Source organism: Carassius gibelio, chromosome A3, assembly GCF_023724105.1.
Source record: "Carassius gibelio isolate Cgi1373 ecotype wild population from Czech Republic chromosome A3, carGib1.2-hapl.c, whole genome shotgun sequence".
NCBI classification, from domain to species: Eukaryota; Metazoa; Chordata; class Actinopteri; order Cypriniformes; family Cyprinidae; genus Carassius; species Carassius gibelio.
The window spans coordinates 22,294,365-22,322,208 of NC_068373.1; the positions used below are offsets into that span (position 1 = coordinate 22,294,365).

The following is a 27,844-nucleotide window of genomic DNA, read 5'->3' on the forward strand; positions in this document are numbered from 1 at the left end:
ACATAAAGATGTTGGCTCCAGTAGCCCTAGTTTAAATATGCAAAACCAACATTCATTCAATTCAGGTTTGTTTAAGAGAAAGAAATACAGGAACTAAGAAAATACTAGAGCGAATAACCTCAAATAAATCGGTTCCATGAAGTCTCATCTCTTGCTATTAGGCTTTTGGATTTCACGTATCAGACATTCAGGGTAATGTTACTAGTGAACAGAATAACCAGTCAGGTCAGGGCCCTTTGTGTGCCAGCATGACTGACCTGGCAATATGAAAGCCCAATAATGTGATGGAGAAGCAATTTACTGTGGCTCTCCATCTTTCTCTATGACCTTTCCTCAGATGTCTGTAATGTATGTGTATGTCTCCCACCACAGTAAATAATGCCATGCTGGAATCCGGGACCTTTCAGCTAACCTGTGCTCAGCATCCTCCATGCACCTCCTATCATCAGCAGGGAGAGGGAAAGATTGATGCCCATATTCAGCTCAGTCCGCCCACAAAAACATCACTGTTGCTGCAAAATGTGGAACCCGTTATTTTTTTCCCAAAATAAACAATTGCGACAAATTCATCAGGTGGCATGATGAATGACAGGAGCGTTAATGCGAATACATTATGCCGCGAGCAAATGGATGAACAGCCAGAGGATGGTTTCAGAAAGAACCTTTGGATGTCAGTGAGCCTGATATCAAGATATGCATAAATCAATTATCATTTTTAAAGGATTTGACCTGTGTCCCACTTTGAGACTTGATCTTTTTTCTGAGCAGTATGATTTCTCCAAGATGAATTTGCTTATAGAACAAATCCATCTTTTGACTCATCCCCCGGTAAAGACCAAAGAAAGCTGATGAATATTTGATGCGACCTCTGCATGGGAACTCAAAACTCAGGAATCATCAGATGTGCTCTCAGGTGTTGAAATGATCAAATGGAATGCACTATATTTCTGCGTTTAGACGTTTCCTTTAATTCATTTCAAATTTTCATTTTCAAATGCCCTTGCCTCCAGCCACCTACTTCTGCACAATGTGCAAAAAAAAATAACCACTTAATTACAACACTTAACGTGAGGAAAGGTCCATTATTAGAGGACATTTCGAAACCGTTAATTTCTTTGGCTAGGTCTGCAAGTGCCCATCCGGCTTGCTCTTTATCTTCTAAGAAAAGCCGATGCAGGAGATGTAGAGCTGCAGCTGTTCTTCCTGAATCTCATTTACCTGCTGTCATGTCCCAGCTCTGAGACCACATCAGTAATTAATAGGGGCCTTTTTTCCACTGGCATCATCAGGAGAAGCCCCTCCAGCCACTTCCTCGATGGGCGGTGGGACGACCGAGACAATAACAGTGGTTCTCTCGAGACATGTTGGCGAAGTGGCAACTTTGAGGGATCGCTGAAAAATTGAAAAGAGCACGGAGGCTGGTTTGGGCTGGAAATTAAAAGCAGCCAGCCACCAAGAAGCCAGCATTGTTGTTTTAATCATTGATTGATTTAGAGCTTCACTTTTGTAGGCTGAGCTTACCCTGCCATTAAATTCTCTGCGCACTGTAGCTTCCATAATGGGATCTTGAAGAAATGCATTCTACATGGGATGCAATCCAAAAGCTCATCTCCTCTTAATAGCAGCACAAGATTTTGGAAGGATACACCCTATGAAGTATGCATGACAAGGTCCATACGTGTTTTGATCTCTGGACTCACTTGAGCTGGCTGATGTGCACCTCTCGGTTTTGGTAGCTGTATTTGCATTAGAGAGGAAGTCACTGCAGGTCAGTAACAACTTCTGTGGAATTAGGGAGCCCATCCTAATTATCGTGAGAGGGGGATTGAATCCATTTGCATACCACTACATATTCACACTCACCTCGACCATGGATCCTCCTGGGCCTTGTGTCCATGTCTCTGCGTGTTCAATTAAAAATCAGAGGTCATTCAAAGTGTAGTCACCTTGAGATTGCCGAACAGTGAGTTACACTGGATTCCTCCTGCATTTCCGATTGCTCTTGAAGACAAACATAAAGCTTTAATTGTCTCCTTGTGAAATTATTAAAAAGAGTCAACCCAGACTCATTGGAAAAACGTAAACCTGTGGCGACATTTTAGCAAAATTATATTGCAGTGCTTTTTGCATGTTCTGCAACACTTTCAAAGTGAAATGAGTGGTGCTAAAAGCACATTTAGCTTTTTCAGAAAAACAGATCTGGCACATTTATTACATTGGTTATTGTAGTAATAACATACTACCAACACTAAACCCTACCCTAAACCTAACTAAAAGTGTTAACAAAGGTAAATGCAAGGTAAAAACACATTTGCTGAAGCAACCATGCCATTTTAGCTTGCTTTTACAAGTCTGTGATCTCTTCACAAAGCACTTTACAGGTAAGATTACAAGCAAGTTTGCCATGTCAGAAAAGCCATACATATGATTATGTGATGTAAATGTCACAATGTAGTCACTAAAGTCCACTAAAAGCATTTTCACATTTTGCTCTTAAACTCAGGAATAGCCTTCCAGATTTTGCCTTCTCTTGTTAAATCTAGATTAAAGACACATATCTTTAGCCAAGCATTCATATGATGCATCTCATAATCATGTACCCCAGTTATACTTTATCAATTGCACATGATTGTTATTTTCCGTAAATTTTATCAGCACCAGCTACGGTAATTATTCTCTATTTTCTTTTCTGTTTCTAGAGATTGTACAAGCACCAGTTTGTGTTCAGCCTCTTACAAAGAATTCAGATGAACCTACACATGTGAAGAGATGATGCCAACCCATGCAAATAAATATACTAAACAGCCAAACTGTCCACACATTGTAATCATTATGTTCACAATCACAACATGCAATCATTGCCTTAATCATGATCATCGTTTCTATATGAATACATGTCATTAACTAACTGCATGATTTGTATTAGAACTGTACATTTCTGTCATATGGCCATTACATTTTAGAATTTTTTTTTTTCTATCGTGTAGAAACATGCATCTCCTGTAAAGCTGCTTTGAAGCGATATGTATTGTGAAATGCGCCATAAAAATAAAGGTGAAATGAACTGAATATTAGTTCAGATATGCTCTATGGTAAAAGTGTTTTGAGGTCATAACATAGTATTGTGCAAGGAACTGTGTGGTTTAAATATATATTTAAGTCTCAATTAAATATATATTGTATAAATTAATGAAGGGTTAATGTATTATATGTCTCTATCATCATAATTTGTGTGAAAATAAATACAATTTGTTGATGTTTTACTGCTACAAGTGTTCATTTCACCTGTAAACTGAAGTGAATTGTAGGTCAAGGTACATTTTTTTATTTTTATAATGAGCCTAGGTTGAAAAAAGTAGTTGCACACTCATAGTGGAGACACAAATGTAGTAGGTTAAATACTTCATGAGATTGCTCTCTCACAAAAACTGAGAAAGAATAAAACATGAAGATCTTATTTAATAGACATAGGCATGGCTAAACAAACTGCCCCACAATTTACTTCATCCCATCATCATTGTTGGAAGGCATAGCTCCACACATTAAAGCCTAATCTGCACTGAAGTTCACATGAAGTTCTCATATTCCTCAAATCTCATCAGAGCAACTCGTTTCATTAATAGCTGCTCATTTATATACGGCTAACACATATGAGTCAGATGACAGCAGGGGTTTGATAAAGGTACGATAGACTGCATATGAAGGTTTTGTTTGAAAGAGAGGTTCACCCCATGGCTCCTGATATTTTCTCTTACACTTGATCGATTTTAATGATTTGATCATTTTCTGTAGGAATACAGCATGACACCCTGGCAGCTTATGTGTAGAATGTCATCATGCTTTAGTTCCCTTGCTACAAATATGCTCATAATGGTAAAGCCCCCCAATGGTGCAGGTAATAATAATGAAATTTAAAGTCTCAAGTCTCTATTTTAAATTAGAGCAAAGCACTGGTTATAATAGATATGAAATGGATCCATTAAATCATGCCATTTTTTTCAGCATCTCACAAATCAACCGGAAAAAAAGGCTTCCAATTTAAACACAAATAATTAATGTACTGATTAAATTCCTGTCTAATTAATCAATAATAGAACACAACAATGGCAGGTTACTTCAGAGGTCCATATAAATCACATTAAATGTTAAATGACATTTGAACAGAAGCATTGAAGAGATCATTTAAATTTAATGAGAAGGGCAAACTGACAGTGGCTGTCACAAGTTAATCAAACTAAGTACAATATGAAGAGAAATTATTTGACCAAATGGGAGCTTTATTTATTCAGTTCTCCAAACCTGTCAAAACATTATGCAACAGCTTCATCTCTGAAGTTACATCATTGTTCATAATCACAGTGCAAATCACTGGCTCTATATATAAGAAAGTTTGATTTGGGTCATTATGATCCCATAATGACTCATTGATTCCGTCCAATCACACTGTGCTCCGGAACGCCGTAGAATTCTATTGATTCTGAATTCCATTACGCTTCTGGGCAATGATAGTATCTCCAAGTTATTTTCAGTCTTGCATAAGTAGTGATTGTACAAATGTGCTTGATTGCGTACTCGCCTGGAAACCAAGGCTACATAAAACACGCACACAAAGACAGCATTAAGTAAACATAGAGGATGTCTAATAATAGTGTAGTGTAACCATGTGATTAGTGCCATGAGAAAAAGAGAACAGGAAAGAACATTACAGGACAGTACACAGAATATGCCACCAAACTCTGTGTACTGGATGGAAGAAACAAGCTGTTGTTGTTACACAAAGCATCTCTCTCTATCATACAAGTGTTTTGCAATGCCATCCCCCCCATGACACTCAAAGGATCCGGACTCGGAGGACTAGGAAATAGTGTCACCGTTGGTGTAGCTGATTGTAAACATCCCAGTAATGAGGGGTTCTATTGGCAGGCAGCACACAGGGCTTTGATTATTCAGACCTCCACTGGTTTCCTCTCATACTCTGACCAACAAACTAATCAGCCAAGTTGTTGTGTCTGCTGTTACCATCCACACTAATACTCCCCCGTGCACAAATCAATATATCTATTTATATTCACCCTGAACATTCATGCTGAGAGGACAGACTTTCCAAAAAGTTACTCTGAAGCAAAAAAAAAAAATAAAAAAAAAAATACAAATTTAGTTTTGACCTTTAAATGTATTCAAAAACTACAATTTTGGCAGTGAGCTGCATCTCGGGAACTGGGTGAGTCTTATTTGTGAACAAAATGTTCAGTCTGAGTTTTGAAGGATTAACATTACAATATCGTTTAATTTGTTAATATTAGTTTGATGTCAATTCAACGTGAAATTACAGTTTTTTGAATGAATAAACAATAAAGAAATTACATTACCATGGGTTAATAAATTCTGTAAAGTATTGTTTCCTAGTTTATTATGTCTATAGCTAATGCATCAAATAATTTTTAATGATTTTAAATGAACCTTAATGAACACTTTAAATTATGGTCTCATTTGTTAACATTATAATGCATTAGCCAACAAGCTTTGTCAGTGTCAGTCGTCGTTTTTACCTTGAAAGATCAGTTTCAAAATCATTCTGATGGAAAGAAAGCTTGAAGGCTTCTGAAAATATATATCCTAGGGAACAACATAGGTAAGTAAATCATGACAGAATTTTAATTTTTATTGAGGCTAGTTTAGAATTCAAACAAAAGTCTGGTAATAATGATGTCAGATACTGTTCTCCCTATAGCTCAGAGCATTTATGGGCTCGTACATAAAATGCTGCATGTGCATTTTTGTAGGTGGGGGCACTTTGTATGTCAGGAAGGAAAACAGTGTTTTAAGACATGACCCATATGGTCAGTAAGCTTTTCTTGCAGAGGGATGGCTGTGACTTGGCTTCATGGAACTGAATTGTGCAAGGTCAGCCAGTAGCATGGGAGTAGGCTGCCCTGCTCTCTCACTGCGGAGGTTCTCAATCAGCCTCTCCCCTCAGCGTGTCTACATCCACCTCCTCTAGTCCTGGCCTGCACGCCACTGAACCAGGCACAGTCACCTCACACCACTGAACACACTCACTGCATTAGATCTGAGTGTTAAACAAGGAGCAATGATGCAGTGTTTCACCCACATTGCATTTACTGCCAAGATAATGAAGCGATATGAAAATATACTCTAATTTTGGAATAAGATTTGTAGTGTTTTGTAAGTTGCCCATGCTCACCAAGGCTGTATTTATTTGATCAAAAGTACTGTATAATCAATAATATTGTGAAATATTACAATTTAAATGGATTAGATGGAAGGATATTTTTGTTCAGGATATTTTTGTTCAGGATATAATATTAATATTTTGTGATGTTCTTTGATCTTTTCCATGGATTATTTTTTTTTCTGTTTCTGCATAATTTACTGATTATTTCTAACAATATCAATTCAGTTCTGAACTGGCATGCTATCAGTCAAATCTGAATAGGCTGCTCTTTGTTTTAAATAGGTTTGTTTAACACCCTAGGACTATGACTTGCATTTTAAGCTATGGTCTGGCAGCAGTTCATCTGAACTGGTTCTCTCCAACTGTGTTTAATTATAAATTAACCTTATATAACAAATGCAACTTCCCTGCTTTTATGGTGATATGAATCTCAATTAGCTAATGTTTCTAGGACTATTGGTTTGCCTATGGCATTGTTTTTTTATAAAGAAACTAGGCCTTCAAATGTAAAAAAGAAAAGAAATAAAGGAACACACAAAAAAATTACAAAAAGGATTTCTGGAACAATTATTTATAGCATGCTCATGTTGCTTTACGCTATAATAAAATCACAGCAAATCTGCTGAAAAAAAAACCTCTTTAAATGTCAGGCGTTCATTTAAGACTAATTCAATACTTACAGCACACTATAAGCATTATTGGAAATCCATAATGTGAAGCCTGCTTTTAAAAGGCCACATCACTTATGTAATGTGCTTAAATTTCCAAATGTTATGGGAATGTTATCTGTAATGCTGCACAGCACTCTAGTGGTCACTTGGGGAATGTATGCATTTCTTTCTAGAATGCGTGTATGTGTGTGTGCATGTGTGTGTGTGTGTGCGTGTGTGTGTGTCTTTGTTGGTACACTTATTTCATGAATGAGCCCCTGTCATAAGGCTCCAGATGGTAGAAGAGCAATTTTCATTACATGTATTGTTGACTTCCACTCACATCATGAATCTAGCCTTACAGATCAACATGAATCAGATGCTAAGCGACTGAGACAGCGATGCTGAGGATGAACTTGTGCATTCAGCCTCTCTCAAAGAGTGCTGATGATGTATTTCATGTGACGTAGATGCCCATGAATACGCATGAGGCCATTTACGATAACACTGAAACGAAGAGGAAGGAAGTAACTCTGATAAGCGTTGGATATTTAAAGTCAACATGACATCAAAATCAACTCTATTTACTTTATTAATGCACATTCCTGGTCTTATTGTGAACAGTATGGTGCATGTTATTCTGAAAGAAAATAAATCCTAATTTGTCTTTGCAATCAAAATCACTCAGCCTCTGACGTCACTAATAGGGATGGGAATGGTATGGAATAAGAAGTTTGGTTTCAATTCGAGTATTTTCTAAACCGAAGTTGTTCAGAATAAGATTCCCAATCACCATACAACACTTTTTCACGATACACTCAATTCGCAATGGATACAATCAAGTCCAACCGTACATTTTTTTTCTTATTACATATCCTCTGTTACTCAGAACAACAACAAATAAAAGAAAGTAAAACTAACTGTGAATGTGTTGGTTTCAGCCTCAGCCTATATATTCACCATCACACTACTGCATGTGTCTGTGGGTGTGTAGGACAGACTGAGCTGAATGTTGCCAGGGGTGGGCTGTCATATCAATGGAGCAGAAAGTATTCTGTGAGGTAACCGACCCATGGCAGCTCTCATTAACCCCTGGTGAGTGCACTCTTTCAGGACTATGTGGGTCTGAACTGTGCCCCAAGCCCTAAGCCAGACCCTTTGAATCTGACAACACCATTTTGACAGGAAGCTGCACTCCACACATATGAAAAACATATCAAGATGTCCAGAACATACAGATGTGTTTTTTTCCCCTTCTATTTCTGATAAGAGTTCAGCCAAAAATATACAAATTACCTCACCCTCAAGTTTCCTCAGAAAATTTGTACTAATTTTACGGTGCATTAATGGTTGTTTTGGTTACTGTGTGTGTTAATGTGTGTATATATGCAAAACACATACATTCACACACACGTGTACTACATTATAATAAAATATTAAGAATTGTAAATAAAAATGAAAATTAATTAAATGAAAAATATAACTATATAAAATGATATGCATGTAAGTAGACGTGTATGGGTAGATGAGTATTATTATTATTATTGAATATGAAGGTAAATATATAATATATACTGTATATATGATATATTTACCTTTATATTTAATGAAGGTAAATACTGAACCGACCATGTCATGACATAATAACTTGTGGGAACGTGATAATATGACCAAGGCCACGAGATCATTTTGTTGAGGTAATGATATCCTTATGTTGTTGCTATGTTGAAAAAACGACATCCATTTCTCGCGGCCACGACTTCTTATGTTGAAGGAACAACATGTTTTTCTTGTGGCCAAGAGTTTAATGTGTAAACAAACCTGCGTGATCATAGCAACCCGGGATTATCAGAGATTTTCATTAAAATTGTATTTTGTATTTTGAAATTATTTATTATTAAATTCTTATATTAACCATATGCCTTGGCTACCAGACTTTATTACGTGCAATAGTTAGCATTGAAATGAATTTTATAATGAATACATGTACAGTAACATAAAGTGCATAATATAAAAAAGGCCTACAATAATTCTTTTTTTATCTATCCTCAGTCTTGAAAGTCCATTAACTGATTGTCTTTCCCCTGTAATATTTGTATATTATTATTATTATTATTAGAATGTTATTATTGGTTATATTTTATATTAGTTTCTATAAATGTTTTGCATCATTTCGATCTCTTTACTTAACGTTCTGAATACTTTTGTAAATAATAACCCACTGTAAATGCTCAACATGCAAATCAAGCTTTGATCATGCTGCCTGGAAGTTTAGCTTGAATGCATTTTAAATCTAACATACATTTCATTTTATTTCGGCATGAAATTTTGACTTGAATGAAACAAAAACCTTAATTATCGCATTTTAGGACGCTTCTCCCAACCTGAATTATGGATGTCCATCACGTCTGTATAATCCTGTCCTCATTAGAAACCAGAACTAAAATGAAAGGATGTCTGAACAAAAGAGTGTAGGTATGTGGCAAAATGTGGGACTTACACTGAGGATAAAATGTAACACTAATTAAATTCTGCCAGCCAATCAGACTTATCTTCCTGCTGTGGGAACAGAAAGAACCCAAACGACATGCATATTTCCAGCAGAACATTAAAGATATATTAAAATGATAGTCCTCTTCTGTGGGAGGTGTTCATGAACAATGAATGTGCTTGTTCCTTCCTTTTATCAGCCATGATAGGCATTTTGCTTGCTCCTTCATCATTTCTCCCTCTGCCTCCGGAACACGCAAAACTTATAAAGCTTCTGATTGGCGCCTCTTTAGCACTTTGAAGGGCAAATCACTTCACAGCGTGTTTATAGCATGCATGCCCATTTTACCTAATGCTAACAGCTGAGAATGATTACTTAATGGTGCTTTAGAGGAAAAATGCCACATCTGAGATTTGTTTTGGAAAATGAGTTTCACTTTACGTGAAAGCAAAATATCACAGAACCATCACTGCTCAAGACCTTTGTGTTATGACAGAACAACTGATGATCTACTTTTTATATCCATTATAGACTCAAGACCACACTGAGAAAGTCAAGAAAAATTTGAAGGTTGTAAAAGGCTTTTTGATTGCTTATTATGACATGTTCAGTGAAGGCTTATTAATTTCCTTCATGTGATACTGGCTTAAGATGACGCTTGCATGGCAATCATGCAATTAATTGTAAAAGGGATGACATGATCAAAGTCTTGGCTACAATGTGCATTTTACAGTCTGACATAAAAGGACGATGGAAATTTAAAAGTGATTTTGAAAGTGATTCCAATGATATCGTTGCTCTGTGACAGTATTGTTATAGCTGTGGTGTGGCTATTCTTTACATTTTAGAATTATTTCTCTTTTTCATTATTTTCCTTGGTGTGAACAGGCCTTTACTCTTAATTCTGGTTCCAATAACAGGCATACAACTAGAATAAAAACAACTGAAAATTATCTATAATAACATATTTGACACTGCAAAGTACATATCATTCCAAAACAAGTGTGTTGATGTGAATTAGTTTAACAGAACTAACCCTCCATTCAGCTAAAAGACAGACAGAGACAGACAGAGAGACACAGAGAGAGACAGAGAGACAGAGAGAGAGAGAGAGAGAGAGAGAGAGAGAGAGAGAACCTTTGCACCTCAACCTTGTGAGGAAAAGTGCAAAGATGTCAACTTTTTTTCAGTCATATGTAAAGCTCAAAGGCTTCAGGATAAGTCTGCCAGAACAGCTACAGTCTGGAACACAAAGAGCAGCCTCAGCGAACATAGCACACACTGTCAAATGGACTAGACTCAGTAAAAGTATGACACATCCACACTAGATCCACTGACAGGGGTGAGGCAGCCAGAAGATAAAGCTGTCCAGACAAACAGCATGCAATCAGGCTGTTCCAGGTGGATAGAGAGGATAAAACATTTTGAAATAGATTGATAGATGTCTGTTTGTTTGTTTGATAAAATTCTCTGGGTAATGTTTCTTAAAAATATATATATATTTAGACTTGCAACAAGCCTGTCTCCTTTGCACATTGTTTCAGCGTACAACAACTCAGACACACTTATAAATACATTGCTGTTAATTACGATATGATAATGGAACATTACGAACATGATAAACAGGCTTTTGTTTTTTGTTTTGTTTTATCTTATGCTTATAATGACTTCATTTATTCGAATGAAATACAGTAAAAACAGTAACACTGTGAAATATAACAATAATATATATATATATATATATATATATATATATATATATATATATATATATATATACACACACACACACACACACACACACATTTGAATATATAAATGTAATTTATTCCTGTGATGGCAAAGCTGAATTTTCATTTTCTAAAAAAAAAAATGTAAATAATAATAATAATAATAATAATAATAATAATAATAATGTTTGATTATGTCCTGACAGTAATAAAATTACAAATTTAGTCATATGCCTACTGTTTAATATTTAAAAAATATATGATTATATACAATCTTAAATAAAAGTTACGTTAAATAAAATGTTATCCAAAACACATTCAACCGCGTCTCCTCCCCTCAGCGTGCATCTTTGACCTTGTTGTCACTGCGTAGGTGAAACGCATCCAAAGTGTTCCGTCACGCCGAGGGATGTTTGCAAACGGAATTACATTCAACCTGAGAGGATAAATTACGACTTTAAACTAGCGGTGGGGAATTTTTCTTATATCTATGCTATCTATTTCAAAAGTTTGTGCATACCGTAAGGCTGTTGCGTATATCTCGGATGGTATCTAATGCTCCGCCTGAGACTCTGAAGCCTCGGTGTTTCTTGTGTCGTCTGTCCGCTTTTGACAAGCCAGTCGTCGGCGATCTCATGCGGCCTACTTTCGCTGTAGCTTCGTGCTTCTCAGAGCTGAATGAATGAGCTAACGATCATCGTCTCGGTTTGCCTTGTACTTAAAGTAGTTAATTTCATACTACGTTGTTTTCGGTTTTAACTGTTTTTCAGTTGTGAGAGTTTTATGACTGAATATTATTAGCCAGCATGTTTTTAACTTTTATTTATTTTTCAGGTGAAAGTAAATAATGGCTCCTCAACCCGTCATCCGATCAAGACAGACAGAAAAAAGCATAAATGGAATCCCAACACAAGTTGTCTGCACAGAATTCAGCAACTACATTTTTATAGTTTTGACACAGTATGGTAAAATTGGGACACTTGTGTCCATAACACCTGACACGAGGTCTGGTGAGATCAGCCTACCTATGTTCACTACTAGAGTACTGCTGGGGAAGGATGAGGTAATCAAGTTTACTTTTGTTGGATAATCAGTATGGCAGATAAAATAATGTTTGTGTTTCACTTTGTCCTTTTTTTTCTTTTGCAGCCTCTTACACATGTCTACGCCAAGAATGTTGCAATGTTCGTCTCGCAGGAATCAGGAAACCGACCGGTCCTGTTGGGCCTTTCACTCAAAGACAACAGTGCTGAAACTATGAAAGACGTTAAAGATATGATCAAAGCCTGCCAAGTTTGGTAAACAGGAGGTCACATAGCAAATTCACTATTTCTGGATGAGGACAATTTTTACAACATAAATCTTGACTTGTCAGTGAATTTATGAATTTAGACGTACCCAAGACTTGTGCAGAGAATGGTCTTACATGCTGTTGCTGTTGCACACTGCTTGAATTGAATTTTAATATTACACTTAAAGATTACTGTTCAAGATCACTTTTTTTGCCTCTGTATAATGGATGTCTTTCAGATGCCCTAAGATTAAAGTTATATTTTCCTACCTTTAATTTTTTGCACTTATTTGAATGTCACGCCAATCCCAAAGTCTATGAAGAGGCATCTGGCTCAGCATCTCCACCATTAACAAAACCTTTGTGTGTGTATGTATATGTATAGGGAGGGAGACATGGGAGTTGGTGGGCACTAAAGATCCTATCGGTGAGATTTTGTCATGTTTTTCTGATTAGTGTAGATTTCTTTGCAGAACTGTGGGTAATAAAATATTGCTCCAAAAATTATTTTGTTAAACACAATTCTGTATAAAAGGTTAAATAATGCTTTAAAATAGGCATATACCATGGACCTCATAGCTCACAGTAAAGGTTTAAGTAATTGTTAAAAATCAATTGATCTAGGTCTACAACAAAATAAATGAAATTACTTTCTGAACCTGACTGCTGCAACCTATTCCTGTTGGCGAAGAAATAATTTTTAAAACTGATCACTCATCACTGATCACTAAAGTAATCTCTTTATGGTCCTTTTGTATCTCAAAGTGGCCTAGAGTACCTGAATTATGTCCTATATTGTTTTTATCAGTATGCACAGCTCTGTCACAGATTTACTCTCTGAGCTTTACATTGGTGTATCAATTGACATTGCACGTGTGCAGTTAGAATACTGTAACTTTGATCGACAGGTGCCCGTCCCTGTATGTCAAGTCACGTGACCAAGGATTAAAGTCGCAAGGTCACATGACCTGGCAGTGCTGTTTTGTCGCTAAGTACACCTGCCCTAATTTGAGACGGAGCGACGAGCCTGTTTGTTGTGTTTTGGAAAAAGCCTTTAGAAAAACAGTCATCTTGTACCGTTTTCTTCTTCTCTTCGGGATTTTTATAAAGATCAATTAGATTCCGGGCTGTTTCCACCGAGCTGACTGACGCACGTCAGACCTGTCAATAATAGTTCAACGAGGAAGTGCGCTTGAGACATCGCGCGGGCCGTGTCTACCTTTGGCTTCATGTCGTATATTTATGTTTCTTTAGTCTCTCGTCCACGTAATCTATTTATTATTTTAGTCCCAGTGCGATGTTCAGAGAGAAGTTAGGTTTATGGTAAAGTAATTCGAGTTTGATCGCACTAAACTCTCACAGGTGTTGACACTGTATCAGGGTAAGTGTTTCAGAAAATATCTATAAACAGGTCTTGTCTTCTGTTTCAATAATAGGTTGGAGTGAAATGATTGCTAGGTAGCTCTTTTAAAATTATGTATCCTCACGCAGCGTTTAATTTGACAAAAAGAAAAAAATGTTAACCATAGTTTCCAGTAAAATATATGTAAATATGTATATGCAATAAATCAGCAAATACTGTTTTGATTACTGTAAAACCATAATAAACTGACGTCTGATCTCCTTCTAACAACATTTAAAAAAGACTGTAGACTGTACTTACAAAGGAACACCATTTTATTGGAATAAGAAATAACTAGTAATTATAGTAGCCATGGTAAATTTGTTTTTGTATATTAAACTGTACATATATAAGTGTGTGTTGTCATTCGAACAAAAATAGTGCAATTAATTGGTAATTGGTTGCATTTCATAGAATAAACTGAATTCTGTATACTACTGTTCAAAGATTTCTCTTCTTTTCTTTTTCTTTCTCTCTCTCTCTCTCTCTCTCTCTCTCTTTCTTTCTTTCTTTAAATGCATTCAATTGAATAAAAGTGACACATAAGATATGATGTAATGTTACAAAGATTTATATTTTTAAATAAATGCTGTTCTTTTTTTCAAATCTGAATATATATATATATATATATATATATATATATATATATATATATATATATATATATATATATATATATATATAAGCAGTATTTTTCATCATCATTAATAATAATTGAGCACCATATCAGCATAGTAGAATGATTTCTCAAGGATCATTAATTCTGAAGAATTTAGATGATAGTTTATAAACAAAGGTGTAAATAAAAGACATAATATTTATGACTTATTTCATTTGGATTTAATTCGATTTTGAAAAATGTTACATTATTTTTATTTTATTTATTTTTTCCTACAGATGAATGAGTCTGTGACTGCTAAAGCAAATTTCAGCACTTTGTCAATGGATTCGGATAAAAACATGAATAATTCCGTTCCTTTGTCATCATACTCCGTGCTGTCAAATATAACCGGCATGTCAAACATAACCGTGATCAGATCAAGTAATGGGACTGAAATAGTGGGGGACGACCAGCTCTTCCTCAACACCCGCACGGCCCAAGCCTTGTCAGGGATTTTCGTTTGGTCTGCACTCTTCATCACCTGTCATCAGGTAGGCTCATTTCGAGGAACTAAATGTCACTAATGTGTTTGAGGACAAGTAATTCATGGTAATCCTTTTACAGCCAGGCACTCACACATCCGGCACAAATTCTAGACCTCACAACTGCTTACTTAGGTACTGAAAAGCATCACTGCTGCTTTTAAACTAGTATGGAGTATAGCAACTATAGGCCATGAGGTGAGAAACAAATCTCAGCATTAAATGGAGTGGTTTTGAGACCTGGAGAAAGCTGGAAGCTCTAATAGCTGTGCTTCATTCAGAGCACAGTCAAATAACCTACACAGACAAAACAAGAGCTGTAGCATGCTGTCTCCTCCCTCATACCTGACCATGGGCTCATTATCATCTGCAGATCCTGATAATACTATGTCATTTCAGAAGGTTAATCTATGCCACATAGTCATTAAAGACTACAGAAATAACTAAACCTCCACTCCCTGCCTCCACTGGTTATCGATCATCAGAGATCAATAAATACCTGCATGTTTGTTCTAGACCATTATCCATGTTTTCTTTACTCAAAATGATTCATTTAAATTGCTGTTACCATCCTTGACTAATCAAAGTTAGCTACAGAGCAGAGTGGTACCTGTTCCCAGAGCTGATAAGAGTGCTGTGTAAACACACAATATAGCTTTAGTGCACTCTGGTGATCTAATGCAAAGATACGTAACCAATAATATATGTGCCCTGATGTACCATCTGCGTTGTGCACTACAGGAACACTTTTAAAGAAGGTTATTGTCTCTATGACAAGAAGTCTGACAAAACTCAAGTTTATCTGTTTTTATTTTTTTGTGTGTGTGTGTGTGTGGTTCTAATATAGTGTTTGTCAGTATTTCAAGTAGTTAAGGATTTAATATAACATTATAAATCTCTTTACTGTTACTTTTGAACATTTAGTTCAATCGATGCATGGCCTTTATTTATTTATTGTAAATTGGTGAGATTCAAAGCCATTAAAAAAGCATCCAAATTGGATACCTTGAAGTTGGTTGAGCGAATGTGAGCAAAAATTTAAAATGTGAAGAAATTAAAATGTACGTTTTGATTTAGCTTTTTATTTTGTTGTTTTGCTCACTACACAATTGCATTTGATATTCATTTATATATATATTACTATTTCATAGTTTTGTTGATTTTACTATTATTCTAAAATGTGGAAAATAGTGAGGGGGTGTGTCCAAACTGTTGACTGGTAATGTATGCTCACAGGTTTGAAGCAGAAACAGTGTGAGCAATATTTGTGTGCTGGACCTTTGTTTATAGAAGATCTTTTGTGTTTGATGAAAGACCATCAGTCACTAGCCTTCACACCAGCTCTATCAATGAAAGAGAGCGATAAGGGCAGCTTCTTAGACACCAGACTGTTCAATAAGTCTTCTTGCAAAGGTTTGGTAATTTCTTTATAGATCTAAACATGCTGAGCAATTCTAATTTCCTTGGGTACTTCCCGGTCTTTTATATTTTGCTGTTCAACAGCTAAAAGTGCACATCATACCTGAATATCCACTTCTGTGGCATTCACTGTGTTGCCTACAGCATTCTGAAATCAGCTGGTGGTGGATGAATTTTGTGTAAAAGTAATTGTCAGGTGAAGTGCCGGCACAGTATGAATATACCCATCTTGTGTGTCGAATTACCAATTATGTTTGCAGACATTGTTCGGTTTCATAAAAGGCCGAAATCTAATTTCCCTGCTCTTGCTATTATATTTTGAATCCCTTTTCATTGCAGCCTATATGACCCATGAAGAAATTTAATATAGAATATGTTTCTCAAGCATCTGTTATGTAATTGAACTGCTGGGATCGTACTGATGGAGAGCAGAGGTCATGAAAGGTATTTCTTCAGCTTTGAATTGCAGTGCCCACAGTGTGCCCGGAGGAATATGATTTGATTGCCTCCAAAGTGTCTTGTGTGCCATACAAAAGCCAATACCTCGGAGAAGCTGACAGTTTTGAAGCGGCCAAACAACGTCGGGATGTTATATGGAGCCTGGAAACGAGTCCCTGTGTAGTGGTTTACCTCTTCAAGTCACGACCATGTCAAAACAGTCTGAGTTTTGTCCCTCAGCCTAGCAAGAGAACAACTCATCTACCACCAAACAGCCACCTGCAGAGGGTTCAGTTAGACAACATATGTAAATCCTGTGGAGATTAAAGGAGCCCTCAGGATTGTTTTAGTATTTCGCTGCCTTTCTGTTTCGCCACAAAAGATTCTCCTGGTGGAGCTTTTCTTGCACACTGCATACTAAAGGCAGAAATTGAGATTGCATTCCTAAAAAGTTACTGATTTGCCTGCAAAACTTTCCCATCAGTTCCAGAGATATCAAAGTAGTCTTTGAAGACCAGTTATTTTGAACATGAGCACCTTCTGGGCCAAACCTTCTTAAGTGAATTGTTATATATTGTACTGACAAAGCACCAACAGCACTCTTGGGCCGGCCTTTTCTCAGCTCTCTAGTTTTTACAAGCTTTACAGTCTTAAAGTTGGTGCTATACCTTTGTGATTCACCGGCCCTTGTTTTTGGTTTCCTTGCAGCTCCACCGGCAGTTCCTCTCTGCTTCAGGCAGGTTGTAATTAGCTTTGACTCCATTTCTGTGACAGCCAGTACACCGTCAATGGCCAGAGCCATTATTGTGAGCTCTCTCTCTTACTGTCGGCTCCATGTAATGGAGTCTGGGAGACTATGAACTTATTTCCCCTGCAGGCTAGGTGAGTTCAGAGAGCAACTCCCTTTGCTTTTTTTAGAGCCCACAAATACATCAAGCCTCCACCCATGGAATGACGGACTAAAAATAATCTGATTTCAAATGATTGAGTGTCCAAGAGTTTAAAGAAACCGGTGAATATTGAACCCCCTCAGTGATAATGTGAAGTTCAAAGGGACTTTAAGGACATACACATACCTCACAAACTACATAGTATTTTTTTAAATGCACCGTTAGTGCCAAACTGTATATCTATATAGCATAATGCACACCTGTGACAGCACATTAGTTGTATTCTGTGCCAAATTAATATGTAGCTTGGAAACTGCAGTAGTCTGAAGGGTGAGTCTTGGTTTGGTGGACGCCAGGAAAATGGTACCTGCTTGACTGCATTATGCCAACTGTACAGTTTGGTGGAGGAGGGATAATGGTATGGTGCTGCGTAATTCCAGTAAATGGAAAACTTAATGCTTCAGCAAACAAAGACATTTTGGACAATGCAATGCTTCCAACTTTGTGGGAACAGTTTGGGGTAAGCCCTTTTCTACTCCATGACTGTGCCCCAGTGCACAAAGCAAGGTCCAAAAAGACATGGTTAGATGAGTTTAGTGTGAAAGAACTTGACCCTCACAGAGTCCTTATTTTCAACTTCATCAAACACCTGTGGGACGAACTGGAACGGATATTACAAGCCTGGCCTTCTTGTTCAACATCACAGCCTGACCCACAAATGCTGTGGATAATTGGTCATAAATTCCCAAACAAACACTCCAAAATAGCATTAAGTGATGGTAATGAACCTTTATGCTGATTACCAGACATCATAAACTGCAAAAAAAATAAATAAATAAAAGAAGAAAACTCTGTGGCTAATATACTGCTAAGAAAATGTATGTATTGTCTCCTAACAGCTAGTGATGGTAAAAGCTCTTTTGAAGTATATAATTATTAATATCCTGTCAGCTTTAGTTTGGTTAAACATTGCTTTGTTCTGTTAGCTGTCCATAAACTTATATAGACTTTACAGTTACTTATTTAGTGTGTGTCACTAGTACTACTGCATACAAGTGTCTGATAATAAATAATAAATAATATATGTTTTCTTGCAATCTTTTGATCTGCTCTGCAGCATGTTGCTCCACTGCACTTTAATCATTTATTGCATTTCACAGTTTTTGCAATGTATGTCTGACTAAATTTTTTTTTTTTTTGTAGTCAAGCAAATTTGTGTCTTGCTTAATAAAATCTTTGTCTTTATAGATATACCTGCACTTAAGGTCGTACACAGTGCCAAATGAGCAGCGCTACATCATCCGCATCCTTTTCATCGTCCCCATCTTTGCTTTTGACTCCTGGCTCAGCCTGCTGTTCATCAGTAATGACCAGTATTATGTGTATTTCGACTCCGTTCGTGACTGTTATGAAGGTACAGTAAATATGAGCTGCTCTCTACCCTTACAGTCCCTCCTGCCCCCTGGGGCTAATGTTATTAACCCCAAATATCACATTGGGAGAATGACGTGTGCTGTTGTTTGGAAGTCTGGCCTGCAGTGAGGGAGGACATCCTACTTTACAGACGTGGGGTGGCAGGTTTCACAGAGGGGAAACAAATACATGTTCATTGTAACTGAACAGACCAGTTTGTCATGTTGCACCTAGAAGGGAGGACGGCCCAATGTGTTATTATCTTTTCAGGCCTATCCCACTACTCCTAGACAATAACTATTTGAAACAGTTTTTTACTGTGTTATTTAAGTAACATGGGAAAATTCCATTGTGGGGATTTTTGTTTCATGTAAACCATCGTATTACTGAATGGAATATTGTTACTTTATATAAATGAGTCTGTTATGAAATTTAGAGTGATTTATGTCTTTAATACACTAATATTCAGAAGTTTGGAAGTTGGCAAGTTTTCATATAAATATAATGAATATATTTCTTTCTATTTGAATATATTTTAAAATTTAGGCAAATTTATTTCTGTGATGCTGAAGCTGAATTTTCAGCATCATTATTCCAGTTTTAAGTCTCACATGATCCATCAGAAAGCATTCTGATATGCTAAAGAAACATTTAACATTAATGTTAAAAACAGTTTTGCTGCTTAATATTTTGTGAAAACCATTATCCTTTTTTTCAGGATTCTTTAACATAGAAACCTCGAAAGAACAGCATTTATTTAAAATACAAATCTTTATTAAAATTTTCTCTGTCACTTTAGATCAATTTAATGCATTCTTGCTGAATAAAAAGCCTTAATTTCCTTCAATATAAGTAATGTAATATAAATAAAATGATATAATTGTAATTAATTTCAAACGTGTGAAGTCTTAGTCAAGGAGACCATCAGTAAAATATTACCATAAGTAATACACACTGTACAGAGGGTACACACTGAGAGACAATGAAATCTAACCATCTGTCTTTAAATAGACCTCTCGGGTTAAGATAACTCCTCGATCTTGACTTGTTTTTGCACAAAGTGACAGGAAATGATTTATTTATTTATTGGTCATGTCGAACATATTATGTCTGCTTATTTAAACCTCTCTCTGCAGATTCAGCAAAATGTTTATGTCAGGCTCTCATGATTGACTTATGTTGTTTTTTTTTCATTTATCATTCTAGCATTTGTGATCTACAACTTCCTGAGTCTATCTTTTGAGTACCTTGGAGGAGAAAGTGCCATCATGTCGGAAATAAGAGGAAAACCTATTCAGTGAGTGTCTTTTTTTTTTTTTTTTTTGTTAAAGAACTGCTGGGTTAATAACCTAGTGTTCAGAATTTTAAGGCATGATAAATGTACTTCCTATTTAAAGGCTGCCCAAAATCATAGACGATTTAATTATGCTGCCAATCTAACATTTTAATATTTATGCTGCCACTCTGTACCTCATTTTGGAAGTTGTAAGGCAGCATCACATTTATCCAGCATGAGGAAGGAAGTCCTACAAAATGCATAGTGATGAGCTTTGAGAAAATAAATATAATGGATGACTAAATAAAATACAATTTTGATGACATGATCATCATGACTCTGTGTTTCAGAGCATGTGTGCTAAACTCTAAGCTAGTTTTTTTTATTTTTGTGCAACATACCTTTATGCCTGGCTTGTTTAAAATATATATTTGTCAAATTACCATCAAGAATAGCATCACCTTTCAAATGTTCCATTTCCTTTGCCTTTAACAGGTCTAGTTGCCTTTACGGGACGTGCTGTTTGGTAGGAATGAGTTACTCCATTGGCTTTCTGAGATTCTGCAAGCAGGTTTGTTACCGTTTTTTTTTATTTTTATTTTTTATTAAAATGACTTTTCTTCACAGCAATGTTTTTCATAACATCTCTTTGTTTTAACTTTTTAGAAATCCTAAAATATTCAGATTAATTCCAGTGGAGTCCAAAAGTGTGAGACCAAATTGAAAATATGAGATGTACAATTTGGAAATAAGCTGAACATTTTAGAATTTTAGCATGTCTTGTATCCCATTCTGTTTCGACCTGCATCTGTATGAGAACAAATGGCTGTATGTAAACAGCATGAATATGTTAATAAGAGGGTCTGAATTTCTGTGACTTTGTCTCCTCAACCTTTATCTCCCTTCTCTACCTGAATCGTCATGAAGTGGCAGCTGTTATCTTTGTACTTTTGTCTTTCCTGAGAAGCTCCAGTGGTTAAAGTAGGATTAAAAACAGTAGGAAGCAGGTGCAAGTCACTCGATAATAAACACAGAAAAATAGGTATTGCCGCCAGCCTGATGCTGTCTACACAGCAACTGAGAAACCCACTCGAACTTTGAGAATAATACAGATGGAAATTGGATTTGATACCCCATACCCAAAAAGAAAGAAAAGAATGTGAAGTGAACTTTTTTAATAGGAAGTGGAATTTCAAAACGCATAAATCTATCTGACCATACGCCTACATGTGGGATTTTTCAAAGCATCATCTTGCAATGTACCCGACTGTAGCAGAGACAGAGCACGCTTTGATTATTTTGCGATGGCTTTTTTCACAGACAGCTTCGATTTAAAACTTAAATTCCACGTTGATGACTCAAACAGTTGATTCTGACTTGCATGCAGCGAGATTGGGATAAAAATGATCCTCTATGTCATTCTCAACGTGAGTGGATTTGTCAGTCATGTCAAACTTTGTGTTGATTATGTAAGAAATGAGCACTTCCTGTCAAAAATAAGCATTCAACATTACCATGACTTTGAAAATGATGAGGACTGGAAGTCTTCTATCACTCAAACTATATTACAGGCCCATGAATAAATGGATTCAGCGTAAAAACTAAACCATCACCATTATTCATCTGCTTCTGTTACTAATGTCATCATCTAGGCCACACTTCAGTTCTGTGTTGTGAAGCCCATCATGGCTGTCATCACCATCCTTCTGCAGGCTTTTGGCAAATATCACGATGGAGACTTTAAGTGAGCCACCCAGCATTCATTCCTTTTTATATCAACATGCCATAGTAACACAACATCTGACTTTTTAAAGAACTGTTTTACTCCTTGTCTTACTCCTTGTCATGTGTCTTTTTGTATAGTGTAACGGGAGGTTACCTTTACATCACCATCATCTACAACATTTCTGTCAGTTTGGCTCTCTATGCCCTCTTTCTCTTCTACTTTGCGACCAGTGACCTTCTGAGACCTTTTGAGCCTGTGCTCAAATTCCTCACCATCAAATCCGTCATCTTTCTCTCCTTCTGGCAAGGTTGGTTACTCTGCGTTATATGTTCAGTATTCATCTCAAGCTGTTCATTGACACATGAAACATTTTCTTTGAATATGGTTGTGGACAAGGCAGGACCTTAGAATCAAAAATTCTGCCAACTTCCTGCCAATTTCTTTTGGTATGTCTTTTTTTTTTTTAGGTATGGTATTGGCCATTCTGGAGCGATGTGGTGTAATCCCAGAAGCTCTTGTCATTGATGGTTATGAGGTGGGGGCTGGTACAGTGGCAGCTGGTTGGCAGAACTTCATCATCTGCATCGAAATGGTCTTTGCCGCCATCGCCCTCCGCTACGCCTTTACCTCCAGTGTTTACCGCGAGAAGAAGAGTGAAGCACCAGGTAAGACGCTCATAAATCGAACACTTGAGAAAAACTAAGCAAAATCTTTTAACTTGTTTAGAGGATCTTAGAAACATGTCTCGGCAATCTTTTATAAGGCAATTGAAAGTTTTCTTCCTCAGAAGGGTTATGACTCATAGTTCAGAGGACTGCTGGAAAGCTCCACTCATAGATACAGATCATCAAAATAACTTGTGTGTTGAGAAAACCCAGACCTGTGGCAAGTTGAATGATGCATTACACCTGAAAAATTTGAAAACAAAGTCTTCAGCAGGTGTTTTCTTGCTGCAAATCTTTACTTTGGGAATTTCAGTAGCAATATATTGAGGTCAAATTATGGCAATTTCAATAAATAGTTCTCCTAAAAATGTAAATTCTGACATTCACCCATATGTTGTTTGTTTGCAGTGGGGGTGTCCTGATATCAGATTTTCACTACATGATTATTGTGACTTTAAAAAAATGACATGACATACAGCCAAGTATGGTGACCCATACATAAAGAATTTGTGCTTTGCATTTAACCCAAGAATTCATGATATCGCAATATCTGTAGAAATTTTGGAAGAAAAATTAAGCTGTCAGTCAAATTCAGATTCATTTTATGTTTTCTTTCTTTTTTCCACTCATTCACTCTCAAAGCATTTGTAACCTCCTCTGACCGGATTTTGTGTGGCAGTAATAGCAACACATTGTGATGTCTGTAGATATTTCTTTGTATATTTAAAGTGGTCCTATGATGCAATTTAAATTTTTCCTTTCTCTTTGGAGTGTTACAAGCTCTTGGTGCATAAAGAAGATCTGTAAAGTTGCAAAGACTAAAGTTTGAAATCCAAAGAGATAATCTTTATATCATCCATGCCTTCCTAAAACAGCTCATTCTAACATGACCCCACATGTCTCCGTCACAATGCTGGAAGATTTGCATAACACCACCCAAATGTTCACGCAAATAATGAAGGTTTAACTTTTGATTCTCACTGTTGCTACCAGCGCCATGTTGTGGAGATGCTGTTTCGTTGTGAAAACTACGAAACTACTGCGAAACTACTTTGTTTGGCCTTCCAAAAGAGGACAGAACTAGAAATCAGTGGTTACGTTTTTAACACTGTTCCAGAACAGTTCAGCCCAAATATTCAGATGTGTGCTGTGCATTTTATGGAGGACTGTTTTACTGATCCTGGGAGAGAAGACTACAGTGCTGGCTGTTCTGATTCTCAGTCTGTTAGTATGTTTACAATTTATGTAAAGGATTTGCCACTGATGATTCAATCGTGAGTTTTGAGCAGTGTATAAGAAGCGGTTATCAATTCCAGTCCTCGCGATTCCCTGCTCTGCACATTTAGTACGTTTCTCTTGAGGCTCCAGACATTTGTTCTATTCGAAAGTGCCCTGCGAAGTGGACATCAAAGGATATTCCGCCATGATTCCAGTTCAAGGCAAACGTATATGTTCCATTCAAAGTGCATTGAAGTGTCTGATAAGTGAATTTAAATTGTTTTTATTTACATAGGTATATGATGTCAAACTTGCAATCCAATCACAAGGCACTGGATTGCTGGCCAATTAGAGCATGCCTCGCTTTTCAGACCAATGAGCTTTGTAAAAACAATGCGTTTCAGGCGGGGCATAGAGGACAAACAATAACGTACAGTACATACTACATTTCATAGATATATGCACTGTACAGAAAGCAGTATACTAGTAGTATATCATTCTGATCATATCCTTAAAGCTACAAAAGCCTCTCCATGCATAACGGATTTGTTATATTCTGTCGCTTGTGCTTTTCAAGGTGAATAATAGTTCTGTTTCGATTACCACCAATTTAAGTTGTAATGTCAGTTCAGCTGCTGAATGTTAAAAGCTGCATCAGATTTATGTTCTGACTTCAAGGGGCTTCGATGAAATATAAATGGACTGTCAGTCAGATATGTATGTTTCAAGTCTTGTGTCAGTTTGAATGTTTATATTCTAAGCATGAGGTGTTCTTCTTTCGCAGTGAATTCCAGCATGCTGCTCAACAGTTGTTGGAATGTATGTGTGAGAAAATCTACAAATATGTTAAGAACCCTTCACCTTACTGGCATATGAAAGCATGGTGGTATTTTCCATATTTTACCAGAGCCACAGAGCTCAAAGGGTGAAGTCACTGCGGGTTTCACTGTTGATAAAAGGTCATGACTGTCATGAAACCTATTAGGCAGAATAACCTTCCAGGATGGGCTTTTATCCCAAGCGGACCAGTTGTGAAGAAGCTCAGGGCAGTTTGCGGATCCTGAGATTTCACCCTCTGCCCATGGGGGCAGGTCCCAAATTGTCCATCCGTTCACACACAGTACAACTCCTAGGCCGGCAACTGGAGAACTACAAGCATAGTTCAAGTATTTCACGAACAGGAGGTCAGAAACTTGCACCCTCTTTTTAGCAGCCTGCTGTCACCTTTATCCAAGCTCTCATTCATCATCCACAAGGCAAGATGGAGTTAGCCGGAACTCATCATTTTGCAGTGTATCAGGCTGTACTCTGTAATAATGCATCCACAGCTGAGACAAATCTGGGCACAGTGTGATTGTGAATTTCTTTCCTGGCCTCTCCAGCCTGTAGTAGATAAATGAAGCAGAAGAGTGATTTGGAAACCACATCAGTGGAGTGGAGCTCCGCATTGCTAGTGTTTTCATTCCGGTTTCTATTTTGCGAACAGCTGGGTTGGACCTTGGCGTTGCCCGTGGTGATGTGCTCACAGGAGTGAGGATAATAGCAAGGTTGCATTGTGTTGAAATGTCACCGGCTGTTAACAGATTGTGTAATCCAGACAAACAAAATAGCTCAGAAATGTAAAACATGACTGTAATGCTTTAAGTCACTCTGGGCATGTTTGTTCATCAGGGTGAATGTTCTCTTGAAGTCTGTTTATCTACATTAGGTAAATTAAGTCTTTCTGTTAAATACTCCAGTTCTTTATTGGTGGGATGGATCCGACTAGAGGTTTGCATATGGTGTTTCAAACAGTTTCAAATTATACTTTGTCCCACACACACACACCATTGAAAATATCCAGTAACCGTTTATTTTAGCTGTTTCTGTGCCTTAAAAACAAAATACATTTGACAAAGTATTTTTTTTTTCTTGCTTTCCGCTCACAGATGAATATTTTCCCTCCTGATTTAAAACTTGACCCACACCAGCCAGGTCTCACATGAGAAAAACAGACCTTTACATTAGACAAGGGCTCAAATGTTGACCTCATTACAAAGCCATAATGTCATGGGTTTTAATAATGCGGCTGTGTGTAGAACGGCGTCTTATTTCCCTTTGTGTTTTGGTTACATCTTCCTCAAGTTTCATGCCATTCTAAGTTCTGGTAGTACAAAAACAGATTTGCTCATTTAAAACAATTGTAAATAGGTTGTGTGATATTCGACGCTTTAATCTGTTGTTTCATTTTGTTTTTGTAGAGAATGTAGCACCTATGCACAGCATATCCAGCGGCCTGAAGGAGACCATTAACCCTGGAGACATGGTTCAGGATGCAATCCACAACTTCTCTCCGGCTTACCAACAGTACACCCAGCAGTCCACCCAGGAAGTGGTGCAGCCCAACATGAATGGCAAGCCTGGGATCAGCACCTCAAAGAGTTCGAAGAAATCTGACAAAGTGATGCTGATCGACACTGATGATGAGCTCTAGTGCCCCGTTTGTCCCGATCTTTCTATTTATTTAATCCAAAACGAATTTGACTCTATAACTTTAATGAGGACACTAATCATGTAAATCAGCTCATGAATTTTAAAAAAGAGAGTTCAGTAAAGGGATCTGAACAGTTACCTTACAAGGGATAAGAGTAGACTGTGTCAGGTAGGGGGTTGTTATGTTTTCCTCATTGTAGTCCTGGAGCTCATCCTTTCCTGATCCTCTGTAGTGGTGGGCGATCCGGCCTTGTAATGGAGAGTTCACTTCTCTTCTCTGACCCATTTTGAGGCATGGCCAAAAAACATGAGGCATGGGGTGCTGTTCAGATGGAATGAATCGGGGACTGACACTTTAGGGAGCCATTCTTGCATCTGGTCGTTTGAAGTATTTGCTCAGCAGCCCTCTGCTTGGTCTCTGGATGAATTGAACTGGCTCATAAAATGCGCTAGTTTTTTAGAGATCACACTTCAAACTGTTGTCTGCTGCTCTTTGAAACCTTTGTATCACACATGCCACTCGGACAAAGTGGGGGACTGAGCACTGCCCCCGCTTGATATGGAGGTTCATTAATTTTCACACCAGGCCTTCAAAGAGTGTGAGATCTGATGCAAAAATGCAAGTCTCGGCCATCATCGCGTATTTTAATTGCAAATCATTTGTATTCCGCCATTATTTGGTTGGTTAAAGCTTTAACCTGTGCCACTGTAAGTGTATAATGGCACAGGTGTTACTGGGGTGTGTTCGTTTGTTAATGTTAAATTATCTTGTTTAGTTCTCCACTGTTTGCCTTTAAAAGGCAGTTTCCCTTAATTGTTTGTAAACAGTCCAAAATGAAATGCATATAGTTAATTATCATACCAAGCTATTGAAATGTTTATTTACTACGTATTACCACAAAGTCCTGGTCAGTACTATCCAAACAGAATTTAAAGTTTTTGAAGCCCTGTCTTTTGAAGTTTCTGAGCACTGTGCATTGATAGAGAATTGTTTTTAAAATATCGGTTGATGTATTTGTTAATCTGATTAAACTACAGTAGTTACTTTGTTTTGCAAATACTTTTAGCAAAGAAAAGGACTTCAAAATGCAACAGCCTATGTTTTGTGATTCAGAGTTGCTCTCTTCCCTTTATAGACAAAATAAGTTGACTTATTTTGTCTATAAAATATCCATACTTGTAAACTTTGTTAAATGGATATTAAGAGGCAGCATTATGCGAGTAGGACTTGTGCCAATGATTGCTGCCTTGCAGCTGTGAATGAAGGAATTGAAGTGTGTATAGCCTATCAGTGTGAATCAGAGTATATGTGGACCTAGTCATCTGTAAACAGATACTGGATACTGATATTTTAGCTACCTGTACAGTTGATTTTGTTGACTACATCTTATAAGAAATAAATGATGAAAGGGAGTGTTTTTTTT

The 27,844-nt window shown here is 37.0% G+C and overlaps 2 protein-coding genes across 3 annotated transcripts; both read left to right on the top strand.

The window, feature by feature from the left end:
• Window positions 1-11,371: 11,371 nt before the first annotated feature.
• On the top strand, window positions 11,372-12,634 carry LOC127952211 (proteasome assembly chaperone 3). 2 transcript variants are annotated; one of them, XM_052550629.1, is made up of 3 exons: window positions 11,372-11,535; window positions 11,902-12,130; window positions 12,217-12,634. In XM_052550629.1, exons 2-3 carry the CDS (start codon window positions 11,915-11,917, stop codon window positions 12,367-12,369), a joined length of 369 nt encoding a protein of 122 aa, XP_052406589.1. In that variant the 5' UTR covers window positions 11,372-11,535; window positions 11,902-11,914; the 3' UTR covers window positions 12,370-12,634. The 2 variants fall into 2 exon arrangements, with proteins under 2 accessions (XP_052406589.1, XP_052406591.1); XM_052550631.1 differs by lacking the exon at window positions 11,372-11,535 and adding an exon at window positions 11,589-11,790.
• A 466-nt stretch (window positions 12,635-13,100) lies between these two features.
• LOC127952194 (transmembrane protein 184A) lies at window positions 13,101-27,833 on the top strand. The gene is made up of 9 exons (XM_052550598.1): window positions 13,101-13,739; window positions 14,658-14,912; window positions 18,899-19,064; window positions 20,270-20,360; window positions 20,835-20,910; window positions 21,992-22,083; window positions 22,203-22,372; window positions 22,533-22,730; window positions 26,189-27,833. Exons 2-9 carry the CDS (start codon window positions 14,658-14,660, stop codon window positions 26,419-26,421), a joined length of 1,281 nt encoding a protein of 426 aa, XP_052406558.1. The 5' UTR covers window positions 13,101-13,739; the 3' UTR covers window positions 26,422-27,833.
• Window positions 27,834-27,844: the final 11 nt, after the last annotated feature.

What these genes read in the sequence shown, in the direction of transcription:
- LOC127952211 (XM_052550629.1), top strand. Translation starts at nt 11,915, where the DNA reads ATGGCTCCTCAACCCGTCATCCGATCAAGACAGACAGAAAAAAGCATA. An exon ending in TACTGCTGGGGAAGGATGAG is followed by an intron (nt 12,131 to 12,216) that starts GTAATCAAGTTT and finishes TTTCTTTTGCAG; the next exon opens with CCTCTTACACATGTCTACGC.
- LOC127952194 (XM_052550598.1), top strand. Translation starts at nt 14,658, where the DNA reads ATGAATGAGTCTGTGACTGCTAAAGCAAATTTCAGCACTTTGTCAATG. An exon ending in TATCACGATGGAGACTTTAA is followed by an intron (nt 22,084 to 22,202) that starts GTGAGCCACCCA and finishes CTTTTTGTATAG; the next exon opens with TGTAACGGGAGGTTACCTTT. An exon ending in GAAGAAGAGTGAAGCACCAG is followed by an intron (nt 22,731 to 26,188) that starts GTAAGACGCTCA and finishes TTGTTTTTGTAG; the next exon opens with AGAATGTAGCACCTATGCAC.